A 13,263-nucleotide genomic window follows, 5' to 3' on the forward strand; every position below is an offset into this window, starting at 1 on the left:
CCTATAAATGCAGAGGAAACATCAACATTTCCTTTGGCTTATTTCCCTGATTTGTAAGGACAATGCTACATATACATCGACAAATATTAAAAGCAGGTTGTAGCAATATTCAGGTCAAGAGCTGTCAAACTAACAATGCAAGTAAAACTACCCCAGGTTCACCTACCACTACCAATACACTACTTACATAAAACACATTTTGCCTGCAACTGGAATGATTAGGAGAGATTAGATTAAAATTTAGGCGAATGAGTAAATTTCTTAATGAAAACAAAAAGACAACACCAGGCAGTCTACTACGCATGGCTGCTTAGCTGGATTTGTCAAACACTAGGCAAGTTTCCATGAAATGATTCAGGAGAAGCATAATGTAAGACATTATTTTTGTCAAGTAAATTTAAGCTCAGTTTTTTTAGGCTGGGAAGAAATGAAAAAATGCCCAAAGCAAAAAGCCTAGAAGTCATTAGAAACATTACTACTGCCTGTGGCTTAAAGGCATTACTAAAGTCTTCCCAGCCATACCCAATAAAGAAGCAGAAAAGACAACTGTGTGTGCTAACCATTCATGCTGCAGTCCTTTACACATTACTGTTCTGAAAAAGTAACTACATGAAGATGAGGAACCATTATAAAGCACACTACAAACATACTTACAGAAGGCAAGAAAAAAAATTAACGTGCATGGAAGAAAAAAAACCTTACAGTTAAAAAAAAGACTGTATCAAAAGGTCATATTGTTGTTTATTTCTCTTTGATCTTCTCAGACAACAGGGTAGGTATTTTAAAAGAACCATGAGATAAGAATTGCAAATTACTGCTTCATAACCATTCACACTTTACATTCTAGGAAGAAAATCATCCTACATCTAGCTCAGAAATTTAAAGTCAGAACTAGATGCATAATACCAAGCAAAGAACATTTGCTACAGATATCACCTAAATTCTGAACTGTGGGATACTGCTGAATTCTGATGTTGTCAAAGTAATTATGTTAAATGCAGTCCTATTTGACTGGTCTTCACTCAGCACACAAGTTTAAGAAGTTACATAAAAATCAGTCTTTTGCATTCAGATGCACAAGGAAGCGATCTGATGCGACAGAAGATCCAGAATCTCCCTCCAAAGTTAGCAGCATTTCACAAACTATTGAATTATGGTGTGGGTGAAGATGTTTCTATTTTGCTTTCATGTAGCCTTCTTTCTGCATGCTGGAGAAAATTCCTCTGCCTACAATGCACTGTAACAGTGGAAGTGGTGCGGAAACTTTGATGAAAGACAGCCAGGAACTGCTAAAACACCTTCACAGAACCAATGCGTCTTTAACCGTCACAATCCTGTGGCCTTACAATTCAACTGCAATTTGATTTTAGAAAAGATTGAAAGCATATGCTTCAGTACAGTTCTAACGCACCTCATTTTATTGTTAACTTATGAGAAATAACAGAAATTTTAAAATGCTGTAAAGTACTGTATAGTACCACTGGAAATCCTGGGTAGTTATTGTGAACCTGCTCATTGATTAATCCATGCAAAGTTTTAAAATATCATGTTTTACAGCAGATCTGAAGACATGAGATCAAATTGTAACACTCAGCTTGTTTCTGAAATGAAAAACGCATACAGAAATTGAAGCCTTTGAAAGAAAATTCTAAATCTGAGAATAAGGCTCTCAAACTATGTTAAAATTGACAGTACATTCTATACTATCACCTCTTTCACAAGAGTATCGAGGGAAAACAAACCAATTTTACTCTACTAGGAAAATATAATTCATTCACATTTTACTACAGAAAGTCAAACATGGCTTTACTTGTTACTAACAACTCTACAGGTCTTACTCTAAAAGACCATAGGAATCATGGAAACCAAACATGTTACCATCTCTGGCAGACTGCTCTTTCTTCATCAAAGATGGCTAAAATATCAGTTTGTTTGAGAAGGAAATAGCTTTGGGTCAAATCACACAAAAATTCAAGAAAAACGTGACTATGAAATGCTAAAGCTCAGAAACAACAGGTAAGCTACCCAAAATACATGCACTATGCTGATTAACTCAGGTGAAAAGCAAAAGGTATTCCCTCACAAGGACTCCGCTAAATTTGTATATCAAGAAATATTGTGTATCAAAATACCATCACGGTTCTCTGGGAGAGCTAGCTACACGTGGTTGACCTATGGTCAATAACCACAGTGACAGAGCTCAATCCAAACATGGCAGAGAAAATACAAATGCATAGAGACATGAGGACATAAGGTTCCAGGCATTACCATCACTAAGTCTTTTAACACCACCTCACTTCCCCTGATGCTGCTTTAGAAGACCAGTGAAACAAGAAGGGTTCAGATGATCTAAAGCAAACACTACCCATCTCCACCTTTAGAATATAGCCAGAAATTACTACTTCATGAAAAAATAAGCAAAAAAATTATCAGAATGGTCTCAGAGATTGAAAAAAATCTGTCATTTTAATTAAGGGAGCATTTTAAGGCAAAAGTATGTAAAATCGTATATGCCCCATTAGTACAGAGCTCAGCACTGCTTTTAACCTCTGACCAAACCTTCCTCCCCATCTTATGACAGGATTTGATCCTGCAACTGATCTAGATTGAAGTAGAAAGTGTATTTTTCTCTCATCAAGACACAAATATTTGAAAGACTTTTTTAACAATCTTGCCAGCAACGCCATTCATTTTAAGAAGTCTATAGTCTTAAGAAATCCAAGGCACACACAAAGCAGGAAAAAAAATACTTATTCTATTACTGAATAATTTATTCAGAAACAATATTGAAATGTCTAACAATTACATACATTATCTAATATAAAAAAAAAGTGACAGCACTTTAAGAAAAGAGTTGCACTCCAAGCAAAGCAAAAAAAAAAATCAGTGGATCCCTAAAGTTTAAAATTTCCTTTTTCTTTCTAGTTCCCTTTGTGATCACAACTGCAACAAATTCAAATCAATCTTTAATGTATAGTACAATAGCACACAGTTTGAGCAGGAAATTTGGAACAAATGAAAAATGCAAAATAGCAAATTTGCATTTAATTTGTTCATTCTCCATAGCTTGTAAAGTTTCCAGGCTCAATATGCTCACTAAATTCAAGTGCAAATTATAAATCTCATTTTTCTCACTAGTAAACAGCACAGAGAATTACAGAGAACTTAAAGCCATTACACAAAAGACACCCCGTATTCATTACATCCCTACAGGGTTTGAACTGAGTACTCATCAACAGAAGTGTATATGCTGGGAAACAGAAGTTTAAAGATTGCATGACATATGAATATCACAGACAGGATACAGCACTATGTCAACAGCCATGAGTTTTGGAAGATACTAGAGACGAGTTAGGGATAGATAAAAAATAGTTCTCATGCAGGAAGAAAGTGGGTATAATGGAAGGAATAGGGTTTACTGTTGCACAGTCTGTACAGATCCCCTGATGTGACTAAGCAACCCTGAAACAGTGCAAGTTTAGAAAGACAAGCAAAGCAAGTTACCTCTGCAGTGTAACACTGGTAAGAATCACATGAAGAGTTGAAAATTAGCAAGAACGCTGACATCTGTCTCAAGTTAGTGCTGAATTGCTTTTGTTAAGACCACACAAAGAGTTTGAGAACACTTAACATGCAGTTAAGTATATCCTAGCAGCCTTCATGGCATTTTCTTAAGAACAGCCCTAAAAAATTTCAGAGTGAAACAAGAAATATTTCAATCTTTAAGAGACAAAGTGGTACACATTGCAATAAGATTTTTAGATCATTCCAAGCTATAGTAGCAGATCCAAATTGTAGTACATGAGCTATAATTTGGTATACTGTAAAAAAGAGCTTTTCTAAAGTTTGGATGTTCATTTGTCCTTACTTTCTAGGGTTCCAAGTTTAACTGCTAGGATTATATATCCACATGCAAGGTCCTCAAGTTTAGCTCGGGTTAATGTTTCCTTTCAGTGGTCAAAAGCTAAGCAAACACACACATTAGCCACCACTCAGCAATAAATCAACAGAAAAAGCAATGTATGAATCCATAGTTAAGGTTCACCAGGACAGTAATGATGCATCCAACAAGAAAAGGTAACAAAACAGAGGGCAGCAAGTTCAAACACAAGATGAGCTTAAACCTGAACAAGAATGGAAATCACCTAGAGGAGAAGAAAGGGCAGATACAAATAGCACAAAATATACCCAAAAACTTAGGCACAGAGAAACGCTAAAATGATAAATAATGGCTTTGCATTTATATAGCACCATCCATCCAAACAAGACAAAGCGCTTTACAAATATTAATGAATTGAGACACAGTGTCTTCAAAGGTATCCATATTCAATTTGAAGTGGGTTGTAACAGTACTCTAAAGAACACTAGAGACATTTTTACTGCTTGTTTCCTATGCAGGCATTCCCCTATGAAACACTCCTGTTTCTAAAGCATTTATAAATTCCATGACACATGCTACACTTCTAAACTCTAGAGGAAAGACTCGAAAGGTAGTGTCTATAAATACTTATTCAGTAACAACAGAATGACAGAAAATTACTCCTATTCTCAAATGTCAGAATGAAGGAAAGCCTACATTTCAAAAAGAGAATGTTTAACCAGATATTGCAGCAAAAGCTTCCATAGTTAAGTAGCAGCAGCAGCACTAGAAAAAAAAACATTATCAAAGAATAATTCTAAGACATCAGCACTGCACTTAGAAAATTTTACCTTACGTAATTACATCGTAATAAATCCATAAGAAATGAGCAGACTCCAAATGCACCTTCTGGCCCACCTATCATTCTGCAATATTAGAAATACTTTGAAGAGAGAAAAAGAGGGAGAAAACAAGACAATGAACCTTACCCTCTGAGCTTTTGCAAGTTCTTCCTTCAATCGTTCATAGCCCTTTTCTCTTACTTCCAGTACAGATGGGCTCCGTAAGTGAGATAAACTGTCTGTACTCAACCCAAAAATATCTTCATTTCCTTCAGCAACATCTGCTACTGTAGTACCCTGCAAAAGCTCTCTCTCTACGTTATTGCTCTCCTTCCTGGTATTACTGTGATTGAGTGACCCACTCTGGGGTCCAGAGGTAGAACAAAGTACTGCGTCGGTAACATTGATGCTGAAAAGAAAACAATATAATTTTTATTTATATAATGCATTAAAACTAAGTATTTTAGAAAGGAAAGCAGTGAAGTTGAATATAGAATTATGGACACAATTTAATATTACAACACTGTAAATACTACTAAAATTGTATCTTTAATGAAGCAAATAGTTTATATGCAACAAACATCAACAATTTAAGTAAACAGACACATGGCATTTACCTGACACCTGATACTTCTCCACAATTCAGTTGTCTGGGAGATGAATAAACAGGTTGTGTAGGAAGGTCAGAAACATTTAATGCATTGGGTTGGATTGGTGTGGACACAACAGAAGGATGTGGTCGGTAGATTACACTGGGTGAGGTAGTTTGTTCCTGAGTCCCTGGCTCATTTACTCCAAGAAGATCCGGTGTAGTAGGCGAAGCGAGGTTCACTTCATGAAAGCCTTCCAAGGGGTCACTGGCCATAATAAAAGCCTCATTATATGAATCCCTAAATGAAATAATCACATTATCAGAAAGTAAACAGGAAACAAATGTATCTGACAGCTTCTTGAATTTAAAAAACACTCAAATATGTTCAAGGTACTTTGTGATAGAATGCAAACTACGGACTACTCCTGCAAAAGTACAAACTTCAACCACCAAAAATGTTTTTTACCACCCATTGGACTGTTGAGTCCAGAAGACCTAACAGCAGACTCTGCATCTAAATGGGATGATAAAATCAAGAACATACTCGACATCCAAAACAATGTGATTTTTAATATAATCTAAACCTGTTTCATATCAAAACAAATATATTTCATTCATGAAAGAGGGGTAGACCAGGGAATCAGCTAAGAAAAAAACCTCTAAACCTAAAACTTCCACTTTTCATCTCAATGAAGCAAATAATCTAGGACAGAAATCAGTGAATGTGACAATTGCAAATAAGTGAATTGTGAACAAAAATATATTATAGGTAGAAAGTACTATGAATTGGCAATTTAACTGACAAAATTTCAGTTTGTTTTTTAATTACACATGCTTTTCGTAAGATCAACAGAAAACACATGATTTTTACAAGTCCTACTTTCTAGCAGTTTATCAGAGATGACAAAAATCTCTGCATAATTCAAAACTGTGTGTTGGAAGTATTATGAAGAAATTTGTGAAGGAATTACTTAGCACTGATTATTCACTGCAAAAAAAAACCCCACCTATTCCATGTTACATAAATAAAATTAGAGAGAAAAGGCTCAAAAATATACTTAATGCTCAAAAAAAAAATCCAAACAAAACAGTACATTGTATTTTACGGAGAAAGTTGCTTGCATCCTACACTTGAAAAGACAAGGCAGGGAGAAGATCTATAAAGACGATAGTCACAACCATGCCTAGAGGATGCTACATGTACATCCACTTCATTAGCTACTTCACAAAACACACAGGAAGACATCAAGAACAGAATCCCAAAATTACATATGAAGTGATGTTTGAGTTAATTTAAGACTTTCTGGTCACTTTAATCTCAAAGAACACTATTCAAAACTGTTCTGCATCTTAAGGATTGCAGCGTGTATACATACCAGTGTGAAACAAGGAGCTCTGCCAAGTCAGCAGGTATGTGTGAGAGAAGTTCAACCATTCAGACAGCAAGAATATGTTAATTGATAAAAAAAACAAACAAAAAAAGAAAAAAAAAAAAAGAAAAAGGTAAAAAAAAACCTCACCTCCCTCTAAGAAACTGCCCAGACTTAGGGACAAAAACGACCTTACATAAATTAAAAGGAACATTTTTGTTTCATACTCCTTTTCTGCACAAAATTTTATGCAGAAATTTGTTTTATTTTGAACTCTCAAGAGCAGTTGCATAAATATGATTCACACAGAAAAAACACTGTGAGTTTTGGGCTTTGAAGCTTTCCTATAACAGAGATGAAAAGCTTATTTTTGAGTTTAAGTAACTTTGGCAAATATTGCTGTTTGTTTTCCCTATAGTTTTTCTTAACTATTAGAAGCCTTATAATTACATGCTCTACATGATGATAAAGCCTGTTAAGTGGACAAATTAAAATGAAATGACACAGCTACAGGATATTTCTTCAAAGTTCAATTTCAAGAATGTTTACAGTGCAATTATTACATAATTGCTTTACCTTTAATAAGCTAAAATACTGCCATCTTTATAGTTCATCACCCCAGCTGGAAAATATCCACGTTACAGATCTCAAAGTCAGGGCCACATCCACAAACACCCTTTCCCCTCATTTGTTCCCACCACTCTCCTTTCACAACCAAGCCAGCCATACCCTACACAACTAAACTGACAACATCAACCTGTCACTTACACTTCCCAATTCTTAGGATTCCAGTCTTTGACACAGACAAAGGACACAGGCTCTAAACATGGATGCAGAAGGGCTGCCTGGATGCCTCGCCTTTTCTATAGCACCTAGGAAAGTGCACCCAAATCCACACAACAGAAGCAGAAATTGAGACCCACCTGAGACAAAAACAGGAACACAATTCTGCCACATACACTCTGCTGTTGATTAGTTTCTATTTCAAGTTTGAAAGCTGCATTGCTAGTCACTCTTAAAACTCAAAGTCTGACCTGATATTTAGTAGAGATAAAATGGAACTTCCTATCACCAGTACCACTGACTGCTTGAAGTTGCACACCCCATTGGGCTGAACTTTGCTATGCAAGGTTTTTTGCAAAAAAATGGTTTTTAGGAAAAAAAAAACTACTTAGCCTTTTCCAAGAATAAAAAAAGGCTCAAGAAAAGTTTATTTGTTGTTTTTTAATTTATTTTACTATTTCTGTACAAATCTTAGGGCTCTGTTTGGAGAAAATAATTTAAGTACACAGAGTAAGCAACAGGTTAAAAGATGCACCATTCCATATATTTATGATAACAGACACAAATTTGCCTACACTCTAAAGTCCAGAAGGCTATGCTGACTCAAATATATAAAGAACAATTGAAAGTCTACCTATTATCTTTCAAATGCTCAAATGCATTTCTAGCTGTCCCTCTGGACCATCACATCAATTCACCCTGGTGTATGTTCAGGGTATGGATGGGAGGAATCTATCCTAACTACATGGTCCCACTCCTTTGAGAAATGTTCTACTTAACTGTTTTCTACAGCTTTTCTACCTAACCTGCCTATATCCTGCAGTATTTTTAACAGTAAAAAAAAAAAAAAAGAGTTCAAACCAAAAAGATTAGGATAGTTACAAGACTATCACTCTGCTTATACATTAAATACTGACCTCAGCCGAAACAGTAAATAAATCCATGCATAACTTCTCAGCTATCAAAAAATAAGCTCCATCTGATACAGGAAGGAAAAAAGTTTAAAAAGTTATACAAGTTATTCCTGGAAGAGCCAAAAATAAAGTCCCTCAGCTATATTTTTCCCATAGCCTGTCAAATGGGCACTCATAAGCAAACCATCTGTGTAAAACACTTTCCATTCACAATTTTTTCTTTCCTAAGATTACTTCTCACTAGGCAGTGAGCAGGCAGAAGCTGGGTACACCACCCAGACAAGACAAAGAAATCCATATTAAGTATCACAGTTTCAAGATTCACCAACACCATTATGAAGACACATAAATAAACCAAAACATACATGCAAAAAGCAAGGTGGTTGTAAAATTAAAAGCTCTCTTTTGGGAAAGAACTCCTCAAAGTAATGGTAGCCAAAAGGAGGTTTAAAAATGCACATTAAATTTCAGTGTCATTAAAGATTAGAGGCTTCCTTAAGGCTTGCAGGAAACATTCACATTATTGACTAAGGCAGTGATCAACAGCCTTGCTGTGAAGGAGCATGGAGCAAATGGTAATCAGAGGGCTTCACTAGGAGCCAAGCTGACTGCGTGCAAAGAACCACACTCTGCTGGCACAGCACTCTTTAGTAGTAGTTCTGCTACTGTGAACAAAAGCTGATATTCTGACATTTCAGGGCAGCACACATGTTAAATAAAATAATTAATTTTCTTAGTACTTTTTCTACCATCTTAATGTAAGGTGAAAGCTTGGAATCGCATTAGTGCCTACCCAACATGGTTATTTTTGTCTTAGTTGATACTATGCAATTAGAATCACAAAAAAAATGTCAAGTACTGTAATAAATCAGGATGAAACAACATAATAATTCATTTCCTTATGCTTTCATCTGGAAATAATGCAAATTTGGAGGGAGCTGACAAAATGTCATTTTTTATTACCTCTTTGCTGCCACACCTGCACTGCTGAGTTACCATAACTTCATGAGGAAACTATGCTCATATCTATTATTTCCTCTAATAAGAAACTAAAATGTACTACAAAGAAATCAGTTTAACAACAGTTGGTTTAACACTTCCTAAAGCTTCTAACAGAAATTGAGAACCACAAACATTTTTAATAGCAGTAAAATCAAAATGCTTAACCTAATTTTTCTGTTATAACTCTAAGAGGGGTTTAGCTACTTTGCTGAATCAAAGCACTCAATAACTAAATACTAAAAGACTCCCAGAAAGGCAGTACTTTATTGTGGTTTGTTTCCTTTTGGGAAAAAAAAAAATGTTGAAAACCACCTACTACAAACTCTGGAGTTTGTCTTTCACAGATTGCTTTTAAATACCAGACACTTTGAAGATAACTCTGAACAACCTCCTAACTTTTATAGTCCATTTAAAAGCAATGCCAACACCAAACGCTGCACACATCGGTAATCTGATTTTTAGCTTTAACAGTAAAAGAGTACAATTATAACAGAATGGCTACCTGCTTGAGTAGGAAGAAAAAAAAATCCCCTAAGAAGAAAGTTAACACCTCTAAACATTTTAACAGGAGGAAATTCTAGTTAGTATTTATCAAAAGAACGTGCCTATTAGCCACTGTGGTTTAGCCTCCATGCAGCAAGCCTTTTAATATGTAACTGAGTCTCAAAGACTTCATTAGACTCCAACATCTGTTTCAGTTGATTTGGGAGGGGTCTGGAAAGTGAATTTTTCCTCAAAATGACTGCCATTAGCCCACCACTGGACCTGCATTCTTCTCAGTCAGTTTAGGGAAAAATATTTTTTTTAAAAAAATATTTGGCATTATAGAGCCTGGAATGTAATATGTTTTAAAATCTAAAGAACTCAGTAGGGAATTAAGAATAGTGGACTAATGAATACCTTTTAAAGAACCAGTTCAATGAAGTAGTGCTACTTCAAACCTCTCAGATGCAAACAGGCAGTTTAAATTTTCAATTGTTGTAAGGCATATACAGGCATTATTTTCAAGTTCAAAACTAATTCAATTACATCTATCCAGTCTAATATATTAATGAGATGTAGGCAGGACAAAGTTTGGTAGATTTTCTTCCTAAATTATCTTATATTTAATCTTATCCAGAGATTTCAAGCAAGTTTAAACACCATTATCCAATGCCAGTTGATTGCATGAACACAATTCAAGATTTGGCATAGGAATTTCCTTAAGATTTGCAAAAAATAATTCCTAAAATTTAGCAGTTATGATAGAAATTTCTGCTCCAGGAACCCGAAACAATGTTTTTTAAAAATTTATTTATTTTTTGAGACAGGAAGAAAGCACTGGACTACTCCAGTCTTTACAGATTCTACTTTTATTTTTAACTGACCTCACACCATGTATTTACCAACAGATGATAAATTAGGCAAGACAGTAAAGGGGAGGTAAACTGTAAGTTTGACAAGTCTACAGAATTTAACAGCTAGCAGAAACACACTTGGTTTAATGTGAGAGTATTTTTCTACTGCATTCCCTCTAGTGTTGTCATGTAATACTATGATGTGGGTCTTCTATTTTTACTCTCACTCTATGCATTGAAAACACTATTTTACACTGTATTGAAAGAAACAGTCTAATTCATAGCAGGATTTTATGAAGTTAAAAGGATTTTTGCTTTGATGAACTGATGATGAAAAAAATCTCTTTTGAAAACTTTATAATAGATGTATCTTCAACTAGAAAAATACAGGCACCAACAGCAAGTGTCTCTCTTACAGAAACAAGCAGCACACGAGATTCAATGACCTATATTTATGAAGTGCTTGTGAAACTTATAAATAAACATGGTTTAGAGTCTAGTAGATAGTACACCCCTTACTAGAGTGAAAAGTCAGTGCTTCGCAAATACAAAGAATACCACAAACTTTCATTGTAAACAAACATTCAAAGAACACTGTTCTGTTCACAAAGACTCTCAAACCAAGCTAATTAAACTGAATATATGATTCTCTTTGCAGTTGCTGTTCTTTTTAAAGCAGAGCATTGTTCTGCCTTATCTTGGAAACTATTTCACAAGCCCATCTCAGGTTTACACCTGATCACAATGACTGTAGTGTCATTCTCGCCAAGACTTGGACCTAACGACCCTCTTGTTTTCAGTTAACACTGAAAATATTCAGTAAGTAAACTTAAAACTTCAGTAAAATTACCATGAATTTCCTGACACTGTAACTGCAAATGCATTTAAGGAAGTGTTTTCTTAATTTATTAAAAAATGGTTAGCATATTAGTGCTAATAAAGTCTCTAATACAAGTCTTGACAGGTTACAGTAAGACAGTATTCTACATACCATATTAAAAAGGGTCTTAAAAATAAAAATCCGAAGTACACATTGCTTTTCTGAGAAAATCCATAAACCTAAGTGGATCAGTGAGTGACCATCCCATTTGGTATTTTACATGAATTTTTAAACCATGTCAATAAAAGCTGTGAAGATAGCTTCAGTCTATATTCAAAATGCTTCTTGTGACTGTTCTGTTTTCCTACATAAAAAAGAAATTCCCCTTTTAAATATAGCCTATCAAGATGGATATTCCAGTCGCAGCTGTGAGGTGCCCTCCCATTTGTTATTTATTAAAAGCATAATGAGAACAGTAAATTATTTATCCTTCTTTGCTCACTAGGTAACATTAACCAAGCACAACGGACGAATGACTGCCAAGAGACAAATACAGAAGGCCAAACTTTAACCCTTCCAAAAACTCATTAAACAGATCTATAATAGAAACAACAATAAAATTATTAAAGCAACAAGATTTCAGGTTTTGCCCTGTAGTGAGGAATACAAATATTTGAACAGATGGTAGCTGCCAATACATACTTCTAGTCTGAATGACCTTACATCTGCTTCAAGAGAAGCTGATAATTTCAGTTACATTAAGTCTGTAGAACATTAATTATTTTATCTATCTAGATAACTATCTTTGAGACTTCCTAAGAACATGCTTTGAAATGAACACAGCAAACAAACCAAGCAGCATAAAACTCAGTACACTATCTGCAAACAAAACAGACAACACTTTTAAACTCATGAAAACACTGTAGCTTTTTGTCAGCAAGACAAACTCTGACGGTATCATTAAGGCTTTGGTCACTCTGTGTTCTCCTGCTTCCAAAGCCCTGCCACTCTCGGGGAATCAGCGGAGCAGCAGAAATGTCAGCACTCTGGCAGCACAAATTTCTACATAGCTCATCGCTTGAAATTAACTTGTGACCAAAATTTACTTTCTGAGCCTGTCCAACATAACTACATTAGAAATTAAGGCTAAGTCTACTTAACTACTTCAGCTAACAAGACCACTTATCGGCGACTAAGTATGACCCTCAATATTGCTCGACAGACCATAAAGCAACCACAAACGCTACAGGCGAATGCAGCCCCACTGTCCCACGGCGCAGAAGGCCACTCCGGTCTCTGCCCACGCTGTTCTGGCGCCCCTCGAAGGGGGTGAACCCCGCGAACCCCACGAGGGGCCCTGCCCGGCCCTCTCCCCGCTTCTCTCTGCCCCTTTCGGCGCTCTCCCCTGATCCGCACCTGCCGCCGCGCCGGCCGATAGCTCTGTGAGCGGAGGCGAAGCGTTCAGTACTAGCTCAGCTTCCTCTCGCATCCCTCCTCTCCTGGTCTCGGTCACCGCCGCCGGGCCGCCCTTCCCCTCGGGCGCCGCACAGGCACTACGTGGGGAGCACGGCAGCTGCTCCGACCCTCCGGCCCCGGGGATGCGATGGCTCTTTGTCCGCCGCCGCTGCCTTCCCCGGGCCAGGTGCCCCCGGCACTTCCCGGGCTCATCATTGAGAACTACTTTTGCCCAGTTTTCCCTTCGACCGCGGCTGCACTCGGGGACAAACGCATCCCTGCCGCCGAC

The 13,263-nt window shown here is 36.5% G+C and overlaps 1 protein-coding gene across 3 annotated transcripts in view; it reads right to left on the reverse strand.

The window, feature by feature from the left end:
• The window catches only part of LOC131573025 (rab-3A-interacting protein), a 32,550-nt gene that overhangs the window by 18,888 nt on the left and 399 nt on the right, over positions 1–13,263 (reverse strand). For 2 of the 3 annotated variants that reach the window (XM_058826596.1, XM_058826594.1), the window contains exons 1-3: positions 12,936–13,068; positions 5,319–5,591; positions 4,849–5,110 (exon numbers count right to left, since the gene is read on the reverse strand). In XM_058826596.1, the coding sequence (XP_058682579.1) occupies positions 4,849–5,110; positions 5,319–5,566 (510 nt within the window). In that variant the 5' untranslated portion in view covers positions 5,567–5,591; positions 12,936–13,068. Of the gene's footprint in view, positions 1–4,848; positions 5,111–5,318; positions 5,592–12,935; positions 13,069–13,263 lie in introns of those variants that run through there. The other variant, XM_058826595.1, reaches the window with a different exon arrangement.

Source organism: Poecile atricapillus, chromosome Z (assembly GCF_030490865.1).
Source record: "Poecile atricapillus isolate bPoeAtr1 chromosome Z, bPoeAtr1.hap1, whole genome shotgun sequence".
Lineage (NCBI taxonomy): Eukaryota > Metazoa > Chordata > Aves > Passeriformes > Paridae > Poecile > Poecile atricapillus.